Below are 24,978 nucleotides of genomic sequence, written 5' to 3' on the forward strand. Positions count from 1 at the left end.
TGAAACATGATCTCTCTACTTCTGAATTCAATCCCCCATTAACAAATCCCAGCATCCCATAGGCTTTCTTAACTATCCTATCTACCTGTGAGACGACCTGCAGGTTTGTATGGATTTGCACCCCAAGGTCCCTCTGTTCATCCACTCTTAAGTAACCAACCATTAACCCTGTACTCAGCCTTCTGGTTAGTCCTTCCAAAATGCATGACCTCACACTTAACCAGATTGAAATCTATCTTCCACTTTTCTGCCCAACTCTGCATCCTGTCAATATCCTCTTGTAACCTTCAACAACCTATAGCTCCATCCACAACTCCTCCAACCTTCGTGTCATCTACAAACCTACTGACCCATCCTTCCACCTCTTCATCCAGGTCATTTATAAAAAATCACAAAGAGAAGGGGTCCCAGAACAGATTCCTGTGGCACACCACTAGTCACTGATCTCCAGGCAGAATACCTTCTCTGTTTTCTTCCTACAAGCGCATTTTTCTTATCCACACAGCCAATGTTCCACTGATCCTGTGCCTCATGACTTTCGAGATGAGTCTCTCATGGGGGTCCTTGTCAAATGCCTTGCTAAAATCCATGTAGACCATATCAATGTCCCTACCCTCATAAATTTCTTTTGTTGCCTCCTCAAAAAACTCAATTAGACTCGTGAGGCAGGACCATTCCTTCACAAAGCCATGCTGACTATCCTTGAGTACTCTGTACTTCTTCAAATGCTCACGTAATTTAATTAAACTTAAATTAAAAATAATAAACCTCGTACAAAGGTGGTGGCAAAACACAAAGAGACTAAAGGATCATTCAGGTTATGCTCTTCTGCTCTCGAGGAACTCTTTGCAACAACTCACAACTGAATGATCTCTTGGCCAGGTTAATATTAAAAAATAAAATTTGGACATGGTTATATTTGAACTATAATTGAAATATCGTCCCATGATAGGAGTGGCACAGTGCAGCTCTCATTGCACAATTAGTGTTCAACTGATGTAGGAGAAGTCCTTCTGCCCACTTTATCCTGCTCCACTATTGAATAAGATTATGGCTGATAATGCTCACACATCCATCAGTAAATACCAGCAAGTTGAGGATTATGATATAAATGCAAAAATCACAGCATCAAGGCTCAAATCTGCAAGAATAAATAAAACACATTTACACTAATCCTACATCAGTTGCATTTTATCCTCCCCATATTCCTGTTAAACCCCACCAGATCTTTCACTCACCACACAACAGGATAAACTTAGTGCTGTTAACTACCCTACCAACCTGCAAGTCTTTTGGGGTGCAAGATGAAACCCTCGTGGTCACAGGGAGTATGTGCAACTCCTCGGAGGGAGCTCCAGACATCATGATCACGCATGGGTCACTGAAGCCCTTGTGTTGCCCAACAAGTTGGTGTGTTTGGTCATTGCGCTCTGAAGCCAAAATGTTCAGAGCAGGAAGATCCTGAGAGAGTGCAGAGAATTCATGCATATCAAGCCCCAACTCAATTCATCTTTTTGGACAATTAGAACAGATCCTCACCACATGGCCAGAAGCAAGTAAAAATAGATATGGTTTCATAGATTACTGCAGAGTTCCTGAGACACATTCATCTCCAACCTCTGTTGAGCTGGACAAAACATGTCACATTCAAGTGACAATATCAAATTGCAAACTCAATGATTGCAGCAGATGGAAAACTAAGCCTGTTGCATAAATGGGCTAATATTTCATGGTTACAGTCATGGCATTACTATCCATGGATATTGTAATAAACTTCGTGCAGTACAATCTGAACCAATTTTCACCATGCAGGAGTCAGATCCCTGATTTAGTTTTGGCTGTAAAACACCACAATATTCACAAGCAAAGTATCAGCAATCACTAAATGACAAGTTGATTATCCATTGGACTGGAATAACAATCTGAGGATCAGGGTTCAGATCATTACAATTTAAATTCAGATTGTAGATGTTCAGTAGAAAATGAGCATCTTCTACAATATTATCATAAAATCCCATCTGGTTCACATCACATTCAAGGAGGAAACCTGGCATTCACACAAATTAATGATCAGATTATTTCCCATTCCTCCTCTTGTTCAGTATTGCCCGAACAACCTTTAGTCTTGATGAACAGTTTGGCCCTATGTAGATATAATTGGAGCAGAAATCTAAACCACAAGCTAGAGTATTAACAAACGGAGCCATTGACTGAAGTTGCTTCTACAGAAGCGGTTTGATCCACTGAGCACTTCCAGTGGGTTCCATTTTTATTTCTAATTGGTGCCATCATCGAAGTTTTTAAATGGACGTCTGAGTTGCCTCAGGGTACTTTCAAATCTGCAGAGATTGGAGTGTTCCAGGAAAGTGTCATGTCAGCTTTCTGAGTCTTACGCACGCCTATATAAATGTCATTTTCATGTTGCATATTGATGAAGTAAAGGCTTAATGGAGATTGGCAATTTATGTCCACTCAATGAAACCCTGCAAAAATAGGAAGTCAGCCACTGACATTAAATGCATGGTCATTCATTAAGCATGATAAAGAAGGTCCTGTAAATATTCAGTAGATAAGAGGCATCAGTGACTAGCAATTAATGTCTCACCTCAACAATAGCTGCTATCTCTCCTGATGTGAGGTCTCAGTGAAAAGCAGCCAAAAATACACCAATTCTAATGGGACTCCATATACCATACTCTATATCCAGAATACCATACTGGAGAAAATTCAACATCAGCCAAAAGGGAACAAACTCTTTTCCCTCAGAGAGATAAGAAAGCTGTAGAAACTCATACAGGTCCCACAGTGTCAATGGAAGGATAACCGATGTTTCAGGCCGCAGCTCTTCATCAAGTTATGTGTAAAGAGGCTGTTTTTACTCATATTCTGAAGAAAGGCCAGAAGTATCAGTTACATATTATACTCCTATTGACGCTATTGAGTTACTCCAGCATTTCTGTGTTTTTACTACAATCACAGCATTTGCAGACTCTAATGCGCGTCGAAAGAACCAAAGACTTGTTAATCTAAACCAAGGCTTTTATTAACTAGAAGACTAGAGCATATCACAAGTAGGTCGACCAGTCCAGAATGACCTGGTCTGGCGAGGAGCAATCCTTTAAGACCTGCCAGTAGGTGTGGCTACACTCTCAGCCAATCACAGTCATCCTACACTTCCATCTGTACATATACACATTGGTAATAGAATCTGTACTATCACATTCATCCCTTCTTTGAGAACCGACCCCAGGGTGGATGGAGGTTAGGGGCTGTACCGGTCAGGGGGCCTGACCATCACAAGTAGGTCGACCAGTCCAGAATGACCTGGTCTGGCGAGGAGCAATCCTTTAAGACCTGCCAGTAGGTGTGGCCACACTCTAAGCCAATCACAGTCATCCTACACTACATAAACACATTGGTGATAGAATCTGTACTATCACACAGACATTCGTGTTTCATTGAATATTGACTGAAGACTTTCAGAATGTTTAATCAGGACTTTTGCTGTTGGACTCTGGTCTTGTTTTTACTGGCAAGTTTTAGGAAGACTGAGACCCTTGAAGGAAACATTGAATTTAACTGTGTTGAAGTATTACTTCAATTGTGCAATTAGCAGAGTTTAACAGGAAGCCCACTTCTCCCAAGTGTTAGCTCACAACCAGTCCAACATAATCAGGTTGAACTTATTGGTAAATTGGAGCTAGCTTCCCCACATTCTTACAATCTAACTTTGAACACTCTTTTCACCCCCATGCCTAAACTCATGTTAAAATCACTTCTATTAATTTCAATTCACCATTGACAAACAAACAAATGCACACATACACCTTCCTGGGGATGGTGGTGGAGGTTGAAACATTGGGGATATTTAACAGAAAAGTAGAGGGTTATGGGGTTGGTAGGGTTTAGTACTATTTCAAGAATTGGCACAACATCGAGGGCCAAAGGGCCCGTACTGTACTGTATTGTTCTATGTATGAGAAAACTTACAATAAAAATGTTTTAACCTTCATTTCAAAAGTTCGTGAACAATTGTAATAATTCTTTTCTTTATTTATTTATATTTGGGCTCACATGGTACTTGTCAAGAGTTCATGTCTGAATAAAAGGGCCTTAAACAAAGTTCAATATCCACGCTGGACTGGAGTATTTTGTTCACCACCCTCTCCTGTATCACCATTCTTTTGCGATTGCTGAGATCTTCGTGCTCCAGATTTTGTGGTCAACAGGGAAGCTGCATATGTCATAAATCCCAAAAATTTATTGTCTTCACCAGTAGATACAAGATGTACACCAAGCAGCCAGAACAGTCGAACTATTGTTAATTAATTTTGTAAATCTTTTACAGCAGTCCTCAAAGATTTGTTTGTAGATCTATCTTTTCTTTTTCTCTTTTGACTTGGCTTCGCGGACGAAGATTTATGGAGGGGTAAATGTCCACGTCAGCTGCAGGCTCGTTTGTGGCTGACAAGTCCGATGCGGGACAGGCAGATACGGTTGCAGCGGAAAATTGGTGAGTTGGGGTTGGGTGTTGGGTTTTTCCTCCTTTGCCTTTTGTCAGTGAGGTGGGCTCTGCGGTCTTCTTCAAAGGAGGTTGCTGCCCGCCGAACTGTGAGGCGCCAAGATGCACGGTTTGAGGCGATATCAGCCCACTGGCGGTGGTCAATGGGGCAGGCACCAAGAGATTTCTTTAGGCAGTCCTTGTACCTCTTCTTTGGTGCACCTCTGTGGAGAGCTCGCCATATAACATGATCTTGGGAAGGCGATGGTCCTCCATTCTGCAGACGTGACCCACCCAGCGCAGCTGGATCTTCAGCAGCGTGGACTCGATGCTGTCGGCCTCTGCCATCTCGAGTACTTCGACGTTAGGGATGAAGTCGCTCCAATGAATGTTGAGGATGGAGCGGAGACCACGCTGGTGGAAGTGTTCTAGGAGCCGTAGGTGATGCCGGTAGAGGACCCATGAACCAAAAAAATCTCAGAGCCAGTGACATGAATATGAAAGTGAAGAAGTTTCAGAGTGATTATCTGACTGTCTTACCGAACCTCATTACTGAATTTCACATGGTCCATCACAAAAGCATAGACTTCTGATAGTTTTGCAATAGTAATCTGTTTCTTCAACTTGTATAACAGGCATAAAACAAACAGCACAAGAAAAGTCCCATTGGCCCACAATGTCTGCACTAAACATGATAGAATATAGAACATTTAGTACAGGCCCTAAAGCCCATGATATTGTGCCAATCTACAAAAGCCTGCTCAATGCTTAATGTTCCCTACCTCAATCCCATAACCCTTTATTTTTCTTACATTCTTGTGTCCCTATTGGACCAACCTCCACTGCCACACTGGACAAATACCAGGCACCCATTACTCTCTGTCTTAAAAGATTTACCCTTGACATATCCTTTAATTTATTTAAACATATTCTTTATTTAATTTAAAAATTTGCAACTGCGAGGTCTGACCCAAGATGGTAGCAGCTATGATCAGCAGCAGTGGCGAGGGATTCCAGACTCTAGGGAAGCAGAAGACTGGCGCAGGGCCCCAAAACACAGGGAGACCAACTTCCATCTCGAAGGAGACAACTCACAGGACAGTGACCATAGTGGCTGTCCGGTGACAGGTTCTGCGGCTGAAGAAACCACACAGGTATGGGCTGCTGGAGACACAAAAAACCCATGGAGGCTGTGGACTGCTGGAGACCATGGTTAAGGCACTCTCACCAGGCTGAGGAGGGCTGGAGACTGTCTCAAAACTGGCTGAAGGTATATACTTTTCAAGTAGTACCTTCCTTCATCCCTAAATTTTTTTTTACAAGGACAGCTTTTTACATTTGGAATAACAAAAATCCTAGATTGAGCAAACATTTATTGCAGAAACAAAAGAAAGATGGAGGAATGGGTTTCCCTAATTTTAGATTTTTAAAATTGGGTTATTAATATCTGATATATTAGAATTTGGATTTATTAGTCAGATGTGTACGTATATCCTTTATGGGTAGATTTGGGGAGGAATTCAGTTAGGGGATACTCATGCCTGTCGCTGGACAGCGAATAATTGTCTTTTCAACATTAACGTCTAGATACTCATTAAATAAGCTCCTCTACCCAGTTCTTAAACATACAATAAGGATTTGGTTCCAGTTTTGTAAATTATTTGGGTTTAATCATTCTGTTTTATCGAGTAAAATACATCTTATTTTCTTTTTTTAAAGCATCATTAATTGATCAGGCATTTTCAATATGGAAAACTAAAGGAGTAATAATGTTATCAGTCCTATTTGCAGGAGACTGCTTAATGTCTTTCAATCAGTTAACAGACAAATAGGATTTGAGTATGACACAAATATTTTTTTTTAGGAATTTGAAAATTAGGGACTTACTGCATACTTGACTTCCAAACTCTCCCACTGCTAACTCTTGATACGATAGAGACCCTTTCCGAGGTGTATCCCCTTTAAAAAGGGTTATCCAAGAATTCCAACAATAAAACTAAAGGTGCTTGGGAATTGGAATTTCAAGAATTGCTTCCAGACGATCAATGGGATCATATTTTTTGACCGGTAAATATTTCATCAATTTGTGCCTGCCATTCCTTTATTCGGTTGAAGGTGGTACATCAGGCACACATGTTTAAAGATAAGTTGGTCCATATTTTTCCCAATATAAAACCTTCTTGTGATAGGAGCAAAAACCACTTCAACTCATATTTTCTGGTTATTTTCAAAACGAGCTAATTTCTGGAAAGGGGTCTTTGAAACCCTAACAAAAGTTCTAGGATTAAAATTACAACCAAATCTATTCACAGCTATATTTGGAATCATACCAGCGGAGACTGGGCATATGCCTGTCGCTGGACAGCGAATAATTGTCTTTTCAACATTAACGTCTAGAAAACCCATATTACTGAAATGGAAGGATACTAACCCACCTACTCTACTTCAATGGCTCTCTACTGTCTCGTCATGTTTAAGTTTGAATAAAATTAGGAATTGGACATTTGATACATCATTTAAATTTGAAGATTTGGCAACCATTTATTCAATATTTCCATGTAGTTTAAGAATCATAATTTTATACTGAATTCTCTCCTAATTCCTTAAGGTTAACGTAGTTTTAACCAGGAAACTCTTTGTTTTCCTACTTTACTTTCAGAATGGACTGCCCAGTCCCTCTTTTATTTTAGATTAGTTAGAGGGATTTGGTAATAAATCTCTAACAGCAGGCAAAAGCAATTTTGTGTAATATGACACTTTTTATTCCATAAATTGAATGTTAAATTTTAAACTTTCCTCCCCTCAATTTATGCAGACATTCTTTGGTATTTGCTACTACCCTGGGAAAAATGTGCTAGCTATCCATCTTGTCTAGGCCTCTCCTAATCTTATAGACCTCTATTAAGTCACTTCTCATCCTTCTTTGCTCCAAAGAGAATAACCTTACCTCATAAGACTCATTCTCCAATCCAGGCAACATCCTGATAAATCGCCTCTGCACCCTCTCTAAAGCTTCCACATCCTTCCTGTAATGAGGCAATTACAATATTCCAGATGTCTAACCAGAGCTGTAATTTTACCTCGCGACTGTTGAACTGAATCCTCTGCTAATGAAGGTCACCTTCATTAACTACCCTATCAATCAGCATAGCAACCTTCAGAGATTTATGGATTTGGACGCCAATGACCCTCTCTTCTTCGACACTATTAAGAATCCATTAACCATATCAAGTTCCACCTTCCAAAAAGCATCCCTTCACATTTATCCAAATTGAAATTCATCTATCATTTCTCTGGCAACTATGCATCCTGTCTCTATATGGATGAAACCTATGTGTGGTGCGCTGTTAGCCAGAATCAGACACACATAAGGTAAACACTGTGCCACAGGCTTTAATCCACAAAGACTTCTACAGAGCCAGGCTGGCTGTAGCTGCAGTAACTCTGAGTGAGGCTTCGGGAGGTTGGCGCAGGCTTATATCCCGGAGGGTGATTGACACCCGACCGGGTGGGGCTTGATCCATTCAGGCCGAATGATTGACAGCCGGCCAAGTGTTGTCCTGTCCCCTTACACTCCTGCAGGTATAGAGGTTTCCCCCTGCAGTAGGCCGGTGGTGTACCACCACACTGGTTGACATGGCCCTTTTGCCTAGCGTCACAATTGCTCCACAACAGATGCAATAATGCTGGCTCTCCACTCAGCTCTGGATCACTATTAAAGTACCACGTAGGACCCATCTGGTCCAACTGAGAATTATGTTGCCAGTTTTTTTTAAATAGATAGCTTGATGGTGGTCATTGGATGCTATCAATCTTTAACATTGATTGACTGACTGTAAGTGTGTAGTGTGGATTATGGAGAGTCATGTGACCTCTCCAGATAGAGCTTGGTAAGAAGTCACCTCACCTACAATCATCTGCCCACCTGTGAATGAATGGCCCTGTCAGCTGACATTTGATTGTTCCCCCAGGTTCCAATCAATGCCCACAAGTGAGGCTGATGCGTAATTGGTCTTCATAGGTTACATGGATGAGTCTTGCATAAGAAAATCCTAGCATATGCAATCTCTCTTTCATTCTTCTTCCACGCCCCCCCCCCCCACCCCCACCACAAAAACATCTTTGATGCCCAAGCAGCTCTGGAGGGCTAACTGCAATGCGGCAGTCCCGGATCCTGAGCAGTGGTCAATAGTTGAAACTAGGTTTATATTTATGTATTTATTAGTTATGACCATTGATCAGCTTGGTTCAGGGGTGCAGCACTGCTGGAGCTCAACGGAGTGCTACCTGGGCATCTCCTTTTTGCTGTTTCTGGTGACCTCCAGTGCCTAAAATATTAGTATTGCATGCCTATGCGGTTGCAGACAACTCCAAAAGGCTGACTGCAATTGGTCTGTCCCAGATCCCGAGCAGAACCTACACTGGAGACCAGGTTTATTAATTTTCAGTAAAACCTCATTAGAACACGGTAGATGGGGTCCAAGATTTCATACCGCATTACAGCCGAGTCGCGGAACAGATGCATATATCTCAGAGCGCCCACGGTTAATCAAACCCAAATATTACCAGTTTTAAAAGGATCCGCTATCTATAACTAACAATTTCAATGAAAGAAAGCAAGCACATTCTTTTAACATTGGTATTCTGAATTTTAATCAACTTATTTGCAAAGTTTGGGGTCCATATTCAGCTATAAGCGATTCGGCGGATTAACAAATTGCATTCTAGTGAGGTTTATTTATCATGTGGTATACTGTGTCTGTGGGTGGTGGGTGCTGAACAAGTTAAACCCTCATTTCTCAGTATTCCCTTCCTCTAGATGGTAGGTGGTGAACAAGATAAACCCTTATTTCTTGGTGTACTGTGCCTGTGACCTGTATATGTTAGTCTGTGACTTCTGTGTGTAAATAAAGTTTGTTCATAACACATGTAATTATACAGGTCTCTTTGAAACTCTCGAACCTATTCAGAAGACAACGATAAACTACCAAAGTTCATATCTCTGGATTTTGCGGAGGAGCTAGTGGAGTCGTTCAAGTGAACCGGTACGGACTTGAAGGGCCGACATGGGCTGTTTCCGTGCTGTAAACGATTATATGGTTAAAGGGTCATCAGACATTGATAATGAAGCATCTTTATCTGTGTTATGACAGACAAAATGCAATTTCTAGTAATATTACATTTTGCTTTAATTACATGACATTATTGATCTATATTCAAAACAAAGGTACTGTTATACAAAGGTAAACCATTGAAAACACATTCATATTAAACTTAGTTAAACATTTTGATATTAAAAATAAATTAAATTTTAAGGACATCCACTCTCCTTTCTTCCAACAAACTTGTTCCTCACTGAGTTGAATAGCTTGTACAAGACTGAAGCCAATATAAGGCTCAATGAGCAGATTTACCAGAATAGACAAAGAGAAACCCATGGAAGTATACAATTCTCAGTTCAATGCAAGGGTTGAAACAGCCATTGTTAAGCAGGAGAGAAGATGCCAGCAACAATTTGGGCCGCTACCACTGAAAGAAACAGCAACTCATTTGGAAATAGTTATTAAATCTGCATGTTAGAACAGAAAATTAGCCCCATTGGTTGTCCTTGTTCAGGGAGCTTATTCAGCAGTCCATTTATTTTGTGGATGTTATCAAAAAGTAATCTCTTTTATCACGATGGAAGAGTCTGAATGTTCAGCTTTCAATTTTGTTAACAGCTGAAGGTGTCATCAAATCAGTGATTAAAAATTGATTCCACCTGATTATAGTTCAGCAGGCACACCTTGTAGAAGAGCAGGGTTTCATTCACAGCACCCTCAAGTATATTTGATACCTTGTAGCTGATGTAAATTCTACTGTGCCTACTTTATCTTTAAATCGGTGTTAAATTCGGAAACATTAGCTCTGTAAAAATGACAATATTTCAAAAAAATGAATGAATTTCATTAATTGCTTTGTAAAAAACCAAATTTCATAATTACAATCAGATCATTCAATTTTTAAAGTAAGCTATATAAATAAAAAAGACTTGTTCAAATAAAGAATGGAGGACATACAGGTGTAAAACAGATTAAAAGAATGGGAGGTGCTTTTTGAAACATGACAATTCTGAACTCATTTATCTGGCATAAGTCATCAGAGAAATTGGAAGAAAATTTATGAATTGAGCCAAGTGTGAACAGGTTATTTGAGAAAACATTTGATCTGAAATTCTGAGTTTGCAGCTGGTTCCCCAAGCAAAATGATATTACCTTAAACCGAGCCACTCAAGAAATATCTTTCAGTCAATTTTCATTTCAACACAACCCATACAATTTGTACAGTTGTCATTCGATCCAGGGGAAGAATTCAGTGTTTTGCCTCTGTCCATTCTTCTTCTTCTTTGGCTTGGCTTCGCGGACGAAGATTTATGGAGGGGGTAAAAAGTCCACGTCAGCTGCAGGCTCGATTGTGGCTGACAAGTCCGATGCGGGACAGGCAGATGGTTGCAGTGGCTGCAGGGGAAAATTGGTTGGTTGGGGTTGGGTGTTGGGTTTTTCCTCCTTTGCCTTTTGTCAGTGAGGTGGGCTCTGCGGTCTTCTTCAAAGGAGGTTGCTGCCCGCCAAACTGTGAGGCGCCAAGATGCACGGTTTGAGGCGTTATCAGCCCACTGGCGGTGGTCAATGGGGCAGGCACCAAGAGATTTCTTTAGGCAGTCCTTGTACCTTTTCTTTGGAGCACCTCTGTCACGGTGGCCAGTGGAGAGCTCGCCATATAACACGATCTTGGGAAGGCGATGGTCCTCCATTCTGGAGACGTGACCCATCCAGTGCAGCTGGATCTTCAGCAGCGTGGACTCGATGCTGTCGACCTCTGCCATCTCGAGCACCTCGACGCTAGGGATGAAAGCGCTCCAATGGATGTTGAGGATGGAGCGGAGACAACGCTGGTGGAAGCGTTCTAGGAGCCGTAGGTGATGCCGGTAGAGGACCCATGATTCGGAGCCGAACAGGAGTGTGGGTATGACAACGGCTCTGTATACGCTTATCTTTGTGAGGTTTTTCAGTTGGTTGTTTTTCCAGACTCTTTTGTGTAGTCTTCCAAAGGCGCTATTTGCCTTGGCGAGTCTGTTGTCTATCTCATTAACATGTTACTATTACGCATCATACCACATACTCAATTATTGAAATATTGGTCATCAATCTAAATTTAAAATAACATCCTGTAGTGGCAGCTACACTACTACTGAAAGAACACACAACCAGACGGGTTGAGCTCAGTGAGCAGAACTGATTTATTGCAGGCTGCTGGGCTGGACTTATACTCCCAGCCCGGACCTGGCTGAGAACAGCGCTAGGGGGCGCTGACCTCACCCGGGCGTCACGTGGTCCCCCAGTGCAGGCTTCTGAGCCCTGTGCTGAGAAGTAGGGGAAACCCCCGACAGCACCATTTTGGCCGGCTGCCCCGCCGCATGGATTACAAGCGGGGCCGGTTCGCCTGCCTAGTGGTGTGCCGCCACAATCTTCTGATTTCAATGTCAACTTCATCCATGCACAAATCTAAGCAGCGACACCATTTTTGATTTTAGTGTGTTGGTTACTGGGTCAGTAGAATTATTTACATTGAATTTTGTTCTGATAAAGGGTTAGTGCTTGAAAGATAAGCTTTTTTTTCCTTTTTCACAGATGCCATCTGACCTGCTGAATATTTCCTACACTTTCTGCTTTCATTTCAGATTCCCAGCATCTACATTCATTTTGATGAATAATTAAGGCTTGTTTTTTTTCCATGTAACACTCTAAAATATTTTGCTTCAGTGTTAATGAATATCCTACATAATATACTGAATGAATTTGAAATAAGAGCTCGAAGTGGGGGAGGACCTTCATCCCCTCAACATCAATGTTCAACAAGATCGTGTTTGATCTCTTACTTCAACACTAATCATATATTCCCAAAATACATTAATTTCAAAAAATCTTTCACGTTGGACAGAAAGTTCCAGTCATTACTCGCTGGGTTTCGAAACTGCGGTCCTGAATGTCCAACCCTTTATTTTGAGAATGTGATCCCTGGTTCTCAACAGCTCCACATCAATTCTGGCAAAAAAGCTATCTCCCAAAATTCAAGAGCAGAGGCTCAGTCCACTTAATCTCTCCTCGTAGGAATCAAACTAATGAACCTCCACTGCACTCCCTCCATTGGAACTGTGCTCTTACTCAGGAAACAGCCAGATCGACGCACAATAATCCCGTTCAGAAAATTGCCATCAATTATGTAATTTTTTAAAAAATTATAGACAAGTTCATTATATAGTTATGTCAATGGAAGACAGAGATGGGGGTAAATATTTCATGTAAACCTCCTATTCTGAATACAAAATTGAGATATTGAAGCTTTTTAATAATTTTGAAGATAATGAGTTGTATTTTATCAAGTCATGAGTCAGCTCCATTACAGCAATCATGGAAGCACTTTGAAATGTCATCATTCAAAGGTGCAAAAACAAGATATAGTGTACATTCTAAAACAGGTAACAAGATTACTGACAGAGTTCATTCATGTGAAGCTATTATCCTATTTTAACAGATGCAAGATGGTAAATTTCAAATTGGTTAATAACTCTGCTAAAGTCACAAACTAATTCCATACAAACCCTATGATGCATTCACAAGCTATTATCACAAAAGGTAATTTCTCGGCTTGCATCAATTACCAAATCTATTTTGAAATGTTTCTTTTTTTTTCCCCAAAATAGCTTGAAGGCTTTTGATTTCCAATCTATGTATTATATCCAGCAATTAAAACAAATTACTAGCATTTTCCATTGAACAAATTTTAGCATAATTATTACTTTACTGACTGAAAGTTAACCCACCACTTGACTTCAATAATTAAATTATTCACTTGGTTTCAAAATATTCTTTATAAATCAATTACGCTCTCTGCTCAAATTGAGCTCATCAAGCAGGTAGTTTTTGTCTACTGAATGGAATTAGATCAGGTATTGCATACCCAGTGGTGAAAGTTGGTAAAGCTTCTGCCTCACAGTAATCTGAGCTCAGCCCTGACTTTGGATGCTGTCTGTTTAGAGTTTGCATGGTCTTCCTGTGTCTGTCTCCTCCAAGTGCTCTATTTTCTGCCCACATCTCAAAAACTCTGAGTTGGTGGGTTAATTGGCCACTGTAAATCGGTTCTGATTTCTAAGTGAGTGGTAGAATTTGCGAGAGGAGTTTATGGAAATGTGTGAGAATAAAATATGGGATTAATGTGAAGAGGCATGTAACTGTCAGAGATGATTTGGTAAGTCAAAGGGCCTGTTTATGTGGTGTACAGCTCCATAACTCTATGTTGGTTCCTAACCTATTAATAATACAGGTTTCATGAATAAGTTTTGATTTGTAAAGTATTTAATCATTTCTATAAGCTTTGAAAATTTCACATACTGCAGATGGTTGAAATCTGAAAAACAGAATGGTATCAGGTTCCTGAATAAATCTCACCATAGTGACCCATGCTGCTCTTGTTTGGTACTTTTTTTTTTATTTTTCACACTATGAACCATATTAACCAAAATACACACAAACATTTCCCTCTTGAATATACACAGTGTTATTTTCTCCCCTTTTCTCCCTCCCTTCTCTCCCTCCTTCCCACCCCCCTCCCTACCCACTAAACATTCAACATATACAATAAACCCATTAAACAATGTCATCACACAATGAAAATAAACAAGAAAATTGTGTCATCTACTTTACACACTGGGTCAGTTCATTTTGTCTTCTTCTCATTCTATCATTTTAGGGGGTGGAGGTCTGCAGTAGGCCCTCTCTGTTGTGTTCCATGTACGGTTCCCAAATTTGTTCGAATGCTGTGACTTTATTTTTTAAATCATATGTTATTTTTTCTAATGGAATACATTTGATTTGACATTTCATCAAATGCTCCATCAAGCTTCTACAGGTGCAGTGTGGAAAGTATACAGACTGTTTGCATCACAGATTGGGAACTCAATTACCCAAGAATGCAGAAGACTGATGAAGTGACAGATGCAGCCAATTCAATCATGAGTCACATTATACTCCAAACAGTGAAAAGGGTTTGTTTGGTTAGCAGTCTAGAAAGTCAACTCAAAGATGCATATATCAGTCCAAAGTAGAAAAGTAAGAGCACAGTGTAAAGTGAAAGAGTTTTACTCTGTTCTATTACTTTTCTACTTTGGACTGATATATGCATCTTTGAGTTGACTTTCTAGACTGCTAACCAAACAAACCCTTTTCACTGTTTGGAGTATAATGTGACTCATGATTGAATTGGCTGCATCTGTCACTTCATCAGTCTTCTGCATTCTTGGGTAATTGAGTTCCCAATCTGTGATGCAAACAGTCTGTATACTTTCCACACTGCACCTGTAGAACCTTGATGGGGCATTTGATGAAATGTCAAATCTCCTTAAAATTAGAGGCATTGATGTGGCTGTTTTTAAATAGTTGGCTTGGTGTACTGAGCCAAGGAGAAATCCTCAGAAATGTGGAAACCCATGAACTTGCTGACCACCACTGTTCCCCCCAAATAAGGAGAGATTCCTGGTTCCTCGACTTCCCCTTAGCCTGATGGATTTATTCTTATGGTCCAATGTAGAGAGGATGGCCAATAAAATGGTATCTTTTGCTGAACTGTTGTGTCAATCAGTGAATTGAAATGGGTCCAAACCTTCCTGAGCCAGGAGTTGATTTAAGCATTTCACCCTCTGAAAGCACTTCATCGCAATGGAATTGCTACCTGTCCGCTGGTCCTAATAGAGTGGCTTGAGTTATATTAGAAGTGTTTCAAATAATTTATCATTTTTTTTTGTCTCTGGGCAGGTTCTGGTATATTGGAAAAGAGCAAACATCACAGCACTGTTTAAAACAGGATGTGGGTAAAAGCCAGGTAACTTTTGGCCAATTAGCTTAACATGAAAATGCTTGAAGCTATCATTCGGGAAGAAACGAGACATCCAGGATAGAAATTGTTCCATCAGGCAGATACTACCTGGTTTCAGGAAGGGCAGATCGTTTTTGACACATTAGCCAGAGTTATTTGAGGAAAAAATGAATACTGTGGATGGAGAAGAACAGGTAGATGTTGTCCACTTAGATTTTCAGAAGGCATTTGATAAGGTGCCGCGTATTTTTTTTTAAATCCGTAACAGTGGGAAACTGAAAAATTGGGAAAACTTTAAAAAGAGTTACTATGCAAGCAATAAGAAAGATTATGATCATAAACTAGCACAAAATCTAAAATCTCACATTAAAAGTTTTACAATTATAATTTTATAATTAGATAAAGCAGAAAATGGAGGCTAAAATAAATGTAGGTCCTTTGAATGATTAGAAGGGGAAATTAATATTGGTTAATCTGGAAATGGTCAAGGCTTTGAATGAGTATTTTGTATCAGTCTTCACAGTAGAGGACATCTATCATGCCAAAGACAGATGTTATGGATGGGTGCTGAGAATCTCTTATACAATCACTATTACCAAAGAAGTATTCCTGAGCAAACTGGTGGTTTAAGAGGTACTCTACTCTTATTTTTCACTTCTCTAACTTTTGCTTTGGTCACTGCATTACATCTTTTGCCTTTCTACATGAATTCCTCACCCCCAACAGCACAGTAAGCAATTTCCTGAAGAGATTTAATCCTGATCCAGCCCAGGCATAGACTGTCTGGTTTGTTTTGGTTTAACCTCCTGCAGAACTGGTTATAATGTCCCAGGAATCTGAAACCTTCCCTCCTGCACCACTGCTCATGCTACATATTCATCCAATCTATTCTGCTTTTCATACTCTAACGAGCACATGGCACAAGTAGTAATTTTGAGATGACTATCTTTGAGGTTCTAATTTTTAATTTATCTCTTAAGCTCCCAAAATTTGTCTTGTCAGACCTCATCCTGTTTTTTTTTTCCTTTACCCACACCTTGTTCTTACCGGGTGCCAATATGATGGATGTTCTTTTGAAATGGTGGGAACATTAGACTTTAGCAATCAGGAGGTTGAATCTGCCTGCAAAAGTTTCAGTCCACATATGTTTAGAAGATGTGGCAAGGAACACAATTTAGGCAGGACATTTTCTGAGGATCACCCTCTTGGGAGTTCTACTTTGTCCAGTTTTAGTGAAAGATTCACTGAATATTTCCAGCAGTCTGTTATATTTCAACCATCTAATGTTTACCCATGAGTAAATCAGTGAGATTTCCTGATGCCCTGTTTTATTTTTATTAGGACTTCAATGTACTATCTGACAAAAATTAAGCTTCAACAGTTCTTACAAATAAAATTTATTTTACCATTTGCTCTCAAAGCTACTGCAAAAGGAATGCAAGCCAAAAACTAATTTTAATCAAAGAGAAATATCACAACTGTTACTTGCTTAATTGATTTAAATCAGTTCTGTCATCTAATGTTTGGTCACATCAAACTGAGGGCAATGCAGTTACACTATTACAGTTATACATTACACTAATCACAGTGCCAGCGACCCAGGATCAAATCCGGCATTGTTTGTAACAAGTTTAACGTTCTCCCCTCATCTGTGTGGGTTTCTTCTGGGTGTAACCGCTATCCTCCTGCCCTTCAAAAGTATAGGGGTTGCAGGTTAATTGAAGTATTTGGGTGGCATGGGCTTGTGGGCCAGAAGGGCCTGTACCATACTGCAAGTCTAAATTTAAAAAATGGTCAATGATTACAAATGCACCTCCATCATGGTGCACAGATATTTTAAAAAATTCAGATTTTCAAATTTCTAATTACAAGATAAAACTTCTCACTAAATTTGAGAATATTCCCTACATCCGATGGATTGGATTGTGAACAAGAGAGAATTTCCAAAATTCAAGTAATTGCTGTATCTGCCATAGATCATTTGAAATGGTTAAATTACAGGTGGATTTATTTTCTAAGGTGATACTTGCAAGCTAACATGTTCAAAATTTAATTAAATTATGAACAATACAATTCCACAAGCTAACACAGAAGAAACTAATCAGGATTTCTTTTTAAAAAGAACACTGGAGAATGTGTAATTTAAGAAAATAATATGAATCCCTTGAAACATGCAAATACATTCAATGAGAAAATAAATTTTAAAAAGTGCAGTACAGCTTTTTGTTGTATGGATGCAGCTCTTAATGGAGAAATTGATCTGATTAATAACAGAATCTTATATGGTTATGGTACAATCATAATCCATTGTAAATTATTACTTGCCTTGTCCTAAAGTTTGCAGGATGTGGCTGTCCATCATACAATGCCAGATAATCGTACTCTTCTTCCAGAGCAAATGACTGGAACACAATCTGTATTCTGTTGCGTTCTTCTGCTACAACGATCCATGTACAGTTTGCACCATTTGGATACCCATATGGGAAGCCAGGACTTTCTATCGTGCCATTTAGTCCTTGTAATGTCCCTCCACATGTATAAATAAATCCTGCAATGAAAAGGAGATGAGAAAATGGATTGAGGTTAATAGGGCCAACTAGGTTAATTCCTAATGCATCTTATTTAATCTTGAAGTATGACAACTTATGATAGCTTTGCCACCAATCCATTCATTAAAAAAAAATAATTAAAGTAATTCTGCAATCTCCTCATGGCACTGCACAAGATACCTTTTATAATTCAAATAATTTGATGGTTCATTTTTCTTAAAATTGTTTTAGTTGATGAACACTGAATGGGAATGTCACACCTTCAGTGAATAGGTTGGTACAGAGTCTATGAATTAGTATGCAGAAATGAGCCCTGCATGACTGATGCACATAGCAAGAGCATCTGAATGGAAGCTCTTGTATCGTACATATTTTTAAAATCATAAATATTGTATTTCCTGTATAATGAAATTACAACATAAGGCTCTCTTTATGGAATGCTACCATGGTTTTTAATTTGTCAAAGTCTTCTGATGGACATTTTATCTCTCAATAAGATTGCTCTTCACCTCTCAAAGCACAGATATGATTACCACACAGCAACAAAGCAAAACAAACATTTCACAGGAATAATTTCCACCAATCTGCTCATTGCCTTGACTGTTGATAACATTCTGTTTTTACGTCTGATACCGACACATGGGTAAATTTTGCAAACTAAGCACTTTTAAAGAAAAAAAAAGAATATTGAGTTTATAGGTGTTAGCAATGGGAATGACTAGACAATGGTATTGACAAAACAATTTTTATTATTAAAATTAAAACTTCTTACTTAACTCTAAACTTAACCTCATTATGTGCAAATGTATGTACATTAAAACCCAAACAATTACCATTTAAACTGTAATTCTAAAGATGATTTTAAAGTTTATTTTCAGAAAGCGATTATGGAATAAGTGTGAGACATCAAATTTCTTTAAATTGTTGCTCAAAAGCAATAATGAAGTCTGTTGAAACACCAAGTCCATCAGACCTCTTTAAAACTCTCAATTTGTTTTTTGTAAAGTTGTTTTCAGAGCAATGTTTCTTCATACAAAAAATGTTCACTCTTGCATGGAGATTTTGGAATCTGTATTCCACAAGATAAAGTCTATCCTATTTTGTGAAGAGGCTATTTTCTTCCACGGTGATTTCACAAACCCAGACAAGGGTTAAATGAAGTGTCCACATAGGAAAGGACACAGTTGAACTGTCCTCTTTATCTTAAAGGAATAGTCAGAAGGGGTATTCCTCCTCCAAAAGCCACTTATTCTGTGTTCATCTTTGACCAGGAGTAACATGCAATAGTACCTTTTATGGTTTCTGTATTTCAATCCTGTGTTACTCACAGGATGGCCAACTACGTTCAAAATGCCTCTGGTTCCAGTAATATCTTTCTCTCCAAAAGTCTCATCACATGACATCGTTTCTATTTCACATCTCCAAAAGCATGAATCATAGCCTTATGAAATCACTTTGGTCAGTCTGCGGACCATTGAATTAAAAGTCCTGCTTGTTTGATCAGCTGCCAGCAGAATGCTTTTCAGCTAACACCCACTGAGTTTCAATTAAGAAACCAAGTCAGTCTTTTAGAGCAAACTACCTTCCAGCAGAACAATACGTCACACTTTTCATCTTCAAGATATGCCAGCTTCCATTTCTCTGAGTGTATTAGGGTCTATAGTGTCTGTAAAATGAAAATGTGCCTTGTCTACCTAAAACTAAAGAATAATATATTTTATAACCAAAGATCTTAACTTTAAAGATTAATATTAGCACAAATCCATTACAATATGTTATTAAATTCATGGTACTGCAGTTTACTCTGATGAGACATATAAGGCAATCGAACAACTGAAAAGTGGCAAAGCAGCAGGTATGGATGGAATCCCCCCAGAGGTCTGGAAGGCTGGTGGCAAAACTCTGCATGCCAAACTGCATGAGTTTTTCAAGCTTTGTTGGGACCAAGGAAAACTGCCTCAGGATCTTCGTGATGCCACCATCATCACCCTGTACAAAAACAAAGGCGAGAAATCAGACTGCTCAAACTACAGGGGAATCACGTTGCTCTCCATTGCAGGCAAAATCTTCGCTAGGATTCTACTAAATAGAATAATACCTAGTGTCGCCGAGAATATTCTCCCAGAATCACAGTGCGGCTTTCGCGCAAACAGAGGAACTACTGACATGGTCTTTGCCCTCAGTCAGCTCCAAGAAAAGTGCAGAGAACAAAACAAAGGACTCTACATCACCTTTGTTGACCTCACCAAAGCCTTCGACACCGTGAGCAGGAAAGGGCTTTGGCAAATACTAGAGCGCATCGGATGTCCCCCAAAGTTCCTCAACATGATTATCCAACTGCACGAAAACCAACAAGGTCGGGTCAGATACAGCAATGAGCTCTCTGAACCCTTCTCCATTAACAATGGCGTGAAGCAAGGCTGTGTTCTCGCACCAACCCTCTTTTCAATCTTCTTCAGCATGATGCTGAACCAAGCCATGAAAGACCCCAACAATGAAGACGCTGTTTACATCCGGTACCGCACGGATGGCAGTCTCTTCAATCTGAGGCGCCTGCAAGCTCACACCAAGACACAAGAGAAACTTGTCCGTGAACTACTCTTTGCAGACGATGCCGCTTTAGTTGCCCATTCAGAGCCAGCTCTTCAGCGCTTGACGTCCTGCTTTGCGGAAACTGCCAAAATGTTTGGCCTGGAAGTCAGCCTGAAGAAAACTGAAGTCCTCCATCAGCCAGCTCCCCACCATGACTACCAGCCCCCCCACATCTCCATCGGGCACACAAAACTCAAAACGGTCAACCAGTTTACCTATCTCGGCTGCACCATTTCATCAGATGCAAGAATCGACAACGATATAGACAACAGACTCGCCAAGGCAAATAGCACCTTTGGAAGACTACACAAAAGAGTCTGGAAAAACAACCAACTGAAAAACCTCACAAAGATAAGCGTATACAGAGCCGTTGTCATACCCACACTCCTGTTCGGCTCCGAATCATGGGTCCTCTACCGGCATCACCTACGGCTCCTAGAACGCTTCCACCAGCGTTGTCTCCGCTCCATCCTCAACATCCATTGGAGCGCTTTCATCCCTAACGTCGAAGTACTCGAGATGGCAGAGGTCGACAGCATCGAGTCCACGCTGCTGAAGATCCAGCTGCGCTGGATGGGTCACGTCTCCAGAATGGAGGACCATCGCCTTCCCAAGATCGTGTTATATGGCGAGCTCTCCACTGGCCACCGTGACAGAGGTGCACCAAAGAAAAGGTACAAGGACTGCCTAAAGAAATCTCTTGGTGCCTGCCACATTTACCACCGCCAGTGGGCTGATATCGCCTCAAACCGTGCATCTTGGCGCCTCACAATTTGGCGGGCAGCAACCTCCTTTGAAGAAGACCGCAGAGCCCACCTCACTGACAAAAGGCAAAAGAGGAAAAACCCAACACCCAACCCCAACCAACCAATTTTCCCCTGCAGCCGCTGCAACCGGGTCTGCCTGTTCCGCATCGGACTTGTCAGCCACAAACGAGCCTGCAGCTGACGTGGACTTTACCCCCTCCATAAATCTTCGTCCGCGAAGCCGAGCCAAAGAAAGAAATTAAACAACTGAAAGAAGAAACAACATCATACCCCATGATGTTAACAATTTTGTCTTTTCAATAAGTGTTAACAAAGTTGAAAAGCATGCAAAACACTCATGTCATTTTTCTCCCAGTCCAATGATTTCCATATACCAATTTGACTCTGTGATAGACAATCTTACAAATTTCCTTGCAAATACAGCTGAAAATGGAGCTCTTATATTTTTTTGAAAGTCTGGCCAGGGTTGAGAGGAAAGAGAAGAATTATTTCCAATGAAATGTCAAGCAAAGAATGCAATGGCTTAGAAAATTTATGTAAATATTGAAGAGACATGACCTTAAAGTTCAATGCTATTAATTTGGGGACTATTATTATTCAATTTTTCAATGTAATCTTCTCTCTAAATTAGTTTGACAAGTAATCACACAGGGCTGCATTGGCGATTATCTTCTTGCTATCCTTGTCAGCCATACAGCAATATAAGGGATAGGGGTGGAAACATTTTCACACTGAGGATGTTACTCTCACAATTATTTTTATACTGTTCCACCAGTTGTTCACTTCTGCTGATAAGACAGTACATCAGCAGAATGGATCATACCTTTCCAGGAACAGTGACTCCATCTGGGTCAGCATAAACTGCATCTCCTGTACAGAGCATACCTCACAAATAATTCAATCTCCTCAAACGGTTACCAAGCTTTTAATTACCTCTCTATATCATTCTGAGTCCACGCTGCTGAAGATCCAGCTGCGCTGGGTGGGTCACGTCTCCAGAATGGAGGACCATCGCCTTCCCAAGATCGTGTTATATGGCGAGCTCTCCACTGGCCACCGTGACAGAGGTGCACCAAAGAAAAGGTACAAGGACTGCCTAAAGAAATCTCTTGGTGCCTGCCACATTGACCACCGCCAGTGGGCTGATATCACCTCAAACCGTGCATCTTGGCGCCTCACAGTTTGGCGGGCAGCAACCTCCTTTGAAGAAGACCGCAGAGCCCACCTCACTGACAAAAGGCAAAAGAGGAAAAACCCAACACCCAACCCCAACCAACCAATTTTCCCCTGCAGCCGCTGCAACCGGGTCTGCCTGTTCCGCATCGGACTTGTCAGCCACAAACGAGCCTGCAGCTGACGTGGACTTTTACCCCCTCCATAAATCTTCGTCCGCGAAGCCGAGCCAAAGAAGATATCATTCTGATAAACTTTATTTGTTATTTTTAACAGTCATTTTTTTAAATTATTCCTTTTTTTAAAGAAAAAGAAGAGTTGAGCACACAGGATTGAATAAACGTTACATGCCCATTTACCTTTTGGATATAGTACAGACAAAAGGCAAAGGAGGAAAAACCCAACACCCAACCCCAACCAACCAATTTTCCCTTGCAACCGCTGCACCCGTGTCTGCCTGTCCCGCATCGGACTGGTCAGCCACAAACGAGCCTGCAGCTGACGTGGACTTTTTACCCCCTCCATAAATCTTCGTCCGCGAAGCCAAGCCAAAGAAGAATAGTGATGTGGTGCGTTAAGTTGAGTTGTGTCTGAATGCATCAGTGCTACTGACGGTGAGAAGGTACTCAGTGGCTTTGAATATTTTCATGATTTCATTGACAGTGTATCCAGAGCCCCAGGTGGCAAGGAATAACAATTACAAGGCTGATATCTAACAAGTCCTCATTTCCACCTCCTCAAATAGGTCTTTCAATGCACAATCCTGACCTCCAGCATTGCCTTTCTGCGACCTCTTAGATGCCCAAGTTTCCTGCCATCTCCTAAGAAGGTGGGTTGATTGATTAGGTTGAACAAGGTCTAGGTGGGTTGTTAAATTTAGGAAGAATTAATCAGAATTTTTAAAAAAATGAATGTAGAATGAGTGTAAATGTATCGTTAGCATTGAAATCAGTGGGATGAAGGTCTTCATTCCATATGATATTGACTTCGATTCTCTGATTTCTGGTCTTCTTGTAATACATATCTTTTAAAACCTGTCATTAGATTTAAGCAGAATATTCTTGTGATGTTGGCCCTTTGTTCAGATATTTGTCACATAGGGTTGCAAAACAAGTGAGGGAGCTGCAAGCCAGTGAGCTTAACTTCAGTGGTGGTAAAGTTATTGGAGGAGATTCTGAGAGACAGAATCTACCAATCTTCAGATGGGCAAGATGGTTAGTGTCTCACAATCGTGTCTCACACATTCTTTGAAAAGGTTATGAAGTGAAGTAATGAGGGCAAGGTGGTCGATATTATGAATGCCTTCTAAATGGTTCTGCATCGTAGGCTTGTTCAGAAGGTCACATTGTATTGGATCCAAGGCATGATAGCCAATTAGCATCAAAATTAGCTTGGTAGAAGGAGGTAGTTGAGGGTTGTTTTTTTCCACAGATAGGAGACCTGTGACTTCTCATTTGTTTGAAGGGCCAGTTCTGGCTCCACTGTGGTTTGTTATGTATGTTAACTTATTAGATAACAATGTCGTCATCATGGTTGATGAGTATATGGATCATACCACAATTGGTGGAACAGTGGGTGGGGAAGAAGGCTATATGGGGAATACAAATGGATCAGGAGAAGTCGACAAAAAAAAACCAAAACAAATGGAATTTAATTTGAACAATTCAGTAAATCAAACTAAGCAAGGACTTCTACGGTAAATAGCAGTCAAAGCGACCTAGAGGTACAGTGACATTATTCCCTAAAAGTGACAAAACACAGGTGGACAGAAGGCAGCACTGAGTTGTTGCATTTGTCAGTCGGAGCACTGAGCACATCTGTTGTTGAGATGGTATTTGAAGAATCAGAATTTATTGTTATGAACATGTCACAAAATTTGTTGTTTTCCAACAGCGTCACAATGCAAATATTGCTACAAATAGCATTTCACAAATAAGTGAATAGTGCAAGAAAATAGAATAAAGTGACATAGTGTTTGTGGTTCATTGTCCATTCAGAAACCTGAGGGGAAAGGAGAAGAAGAGAGATCCTGCATCTCTGAATAAAGTCAGCAGATTAGTAATGGAGGGCATCTCAGAAAATCATTCACAGACCTGATCTGCCTAATTTCTCAATCACATCTTATTTGTATTCCTTTGAAGCAATTATCCTTTGGGAAATCCTTGAGTTCACTGAAACATCCAAAAGAAATTCCTACTCTAATCCGTTTTTTTTTAGTTTCATGTTGCATGGTGGATGTCTGGATCACACATTCAGAGATCCAAATTCGAACAGAAATTTGAAAAATAATCTCAGGAAACAGAAAACAGAATGCTTTATTACTGATTCACTGTGCCCTTGAGGGAAGGATCATTGCCTCTCTTATCACAGTCTAACCATGATTCCAGGAACATCGATGATGACTTTTAACTGCAGATGCATTTAAAGATGAATAATGAATGCTGATTTTAAAAGCAATGGCGAAAAGCCAGCACTTTGCAGATTCTGT

At 40.2% G+C, this 24,978-nt stretch overlaps 1 protein-coding gene across 1 annotated transcript in view; it reads right to left on the reverse strand.

The window, feature by feature from the left end:
• LOC138753096 (CUB and sushi domain-containing protein 3-like) overlaps positions 1-18,752 on the reverse strand; it is a 691,055-nt gene extending 672,303 nt beyond the window's left edge. Inside the window, exons 1-2 of the mRNA XM_069915685.1 lie at positions 18,731-18,752; positions 17,735-17,957 (exon numbers count right to left, since the gene is read on the reverse strand). Of these exons, the coding sequence (XP_069771786.1) occupies positions 17,735-17,957; positions 18,731-18,752 (245 nt within the window). The remainder of the gene's footprint in view (positions 1-17,734; positions 17,958-18,730) is intronic.
• Positions 18,753-24,978: the final 6,226 nt, after the last annotated feature.

This window comes from Narcine bancroftii, chromosome 2, assembly GCF_036971445.1.
Source record: "Narcine bancroftii isolate sNarBan1 chromosome 2, sNarBan1.hap1, whole genome shotgun sequence".
NCBI classification, from domain to species: Eukaryota; Metazoa; Chordata; class Chondrichthyes; order Torpediniformes; family Narcinidae; genus Narcine; species Narcine bancroftii.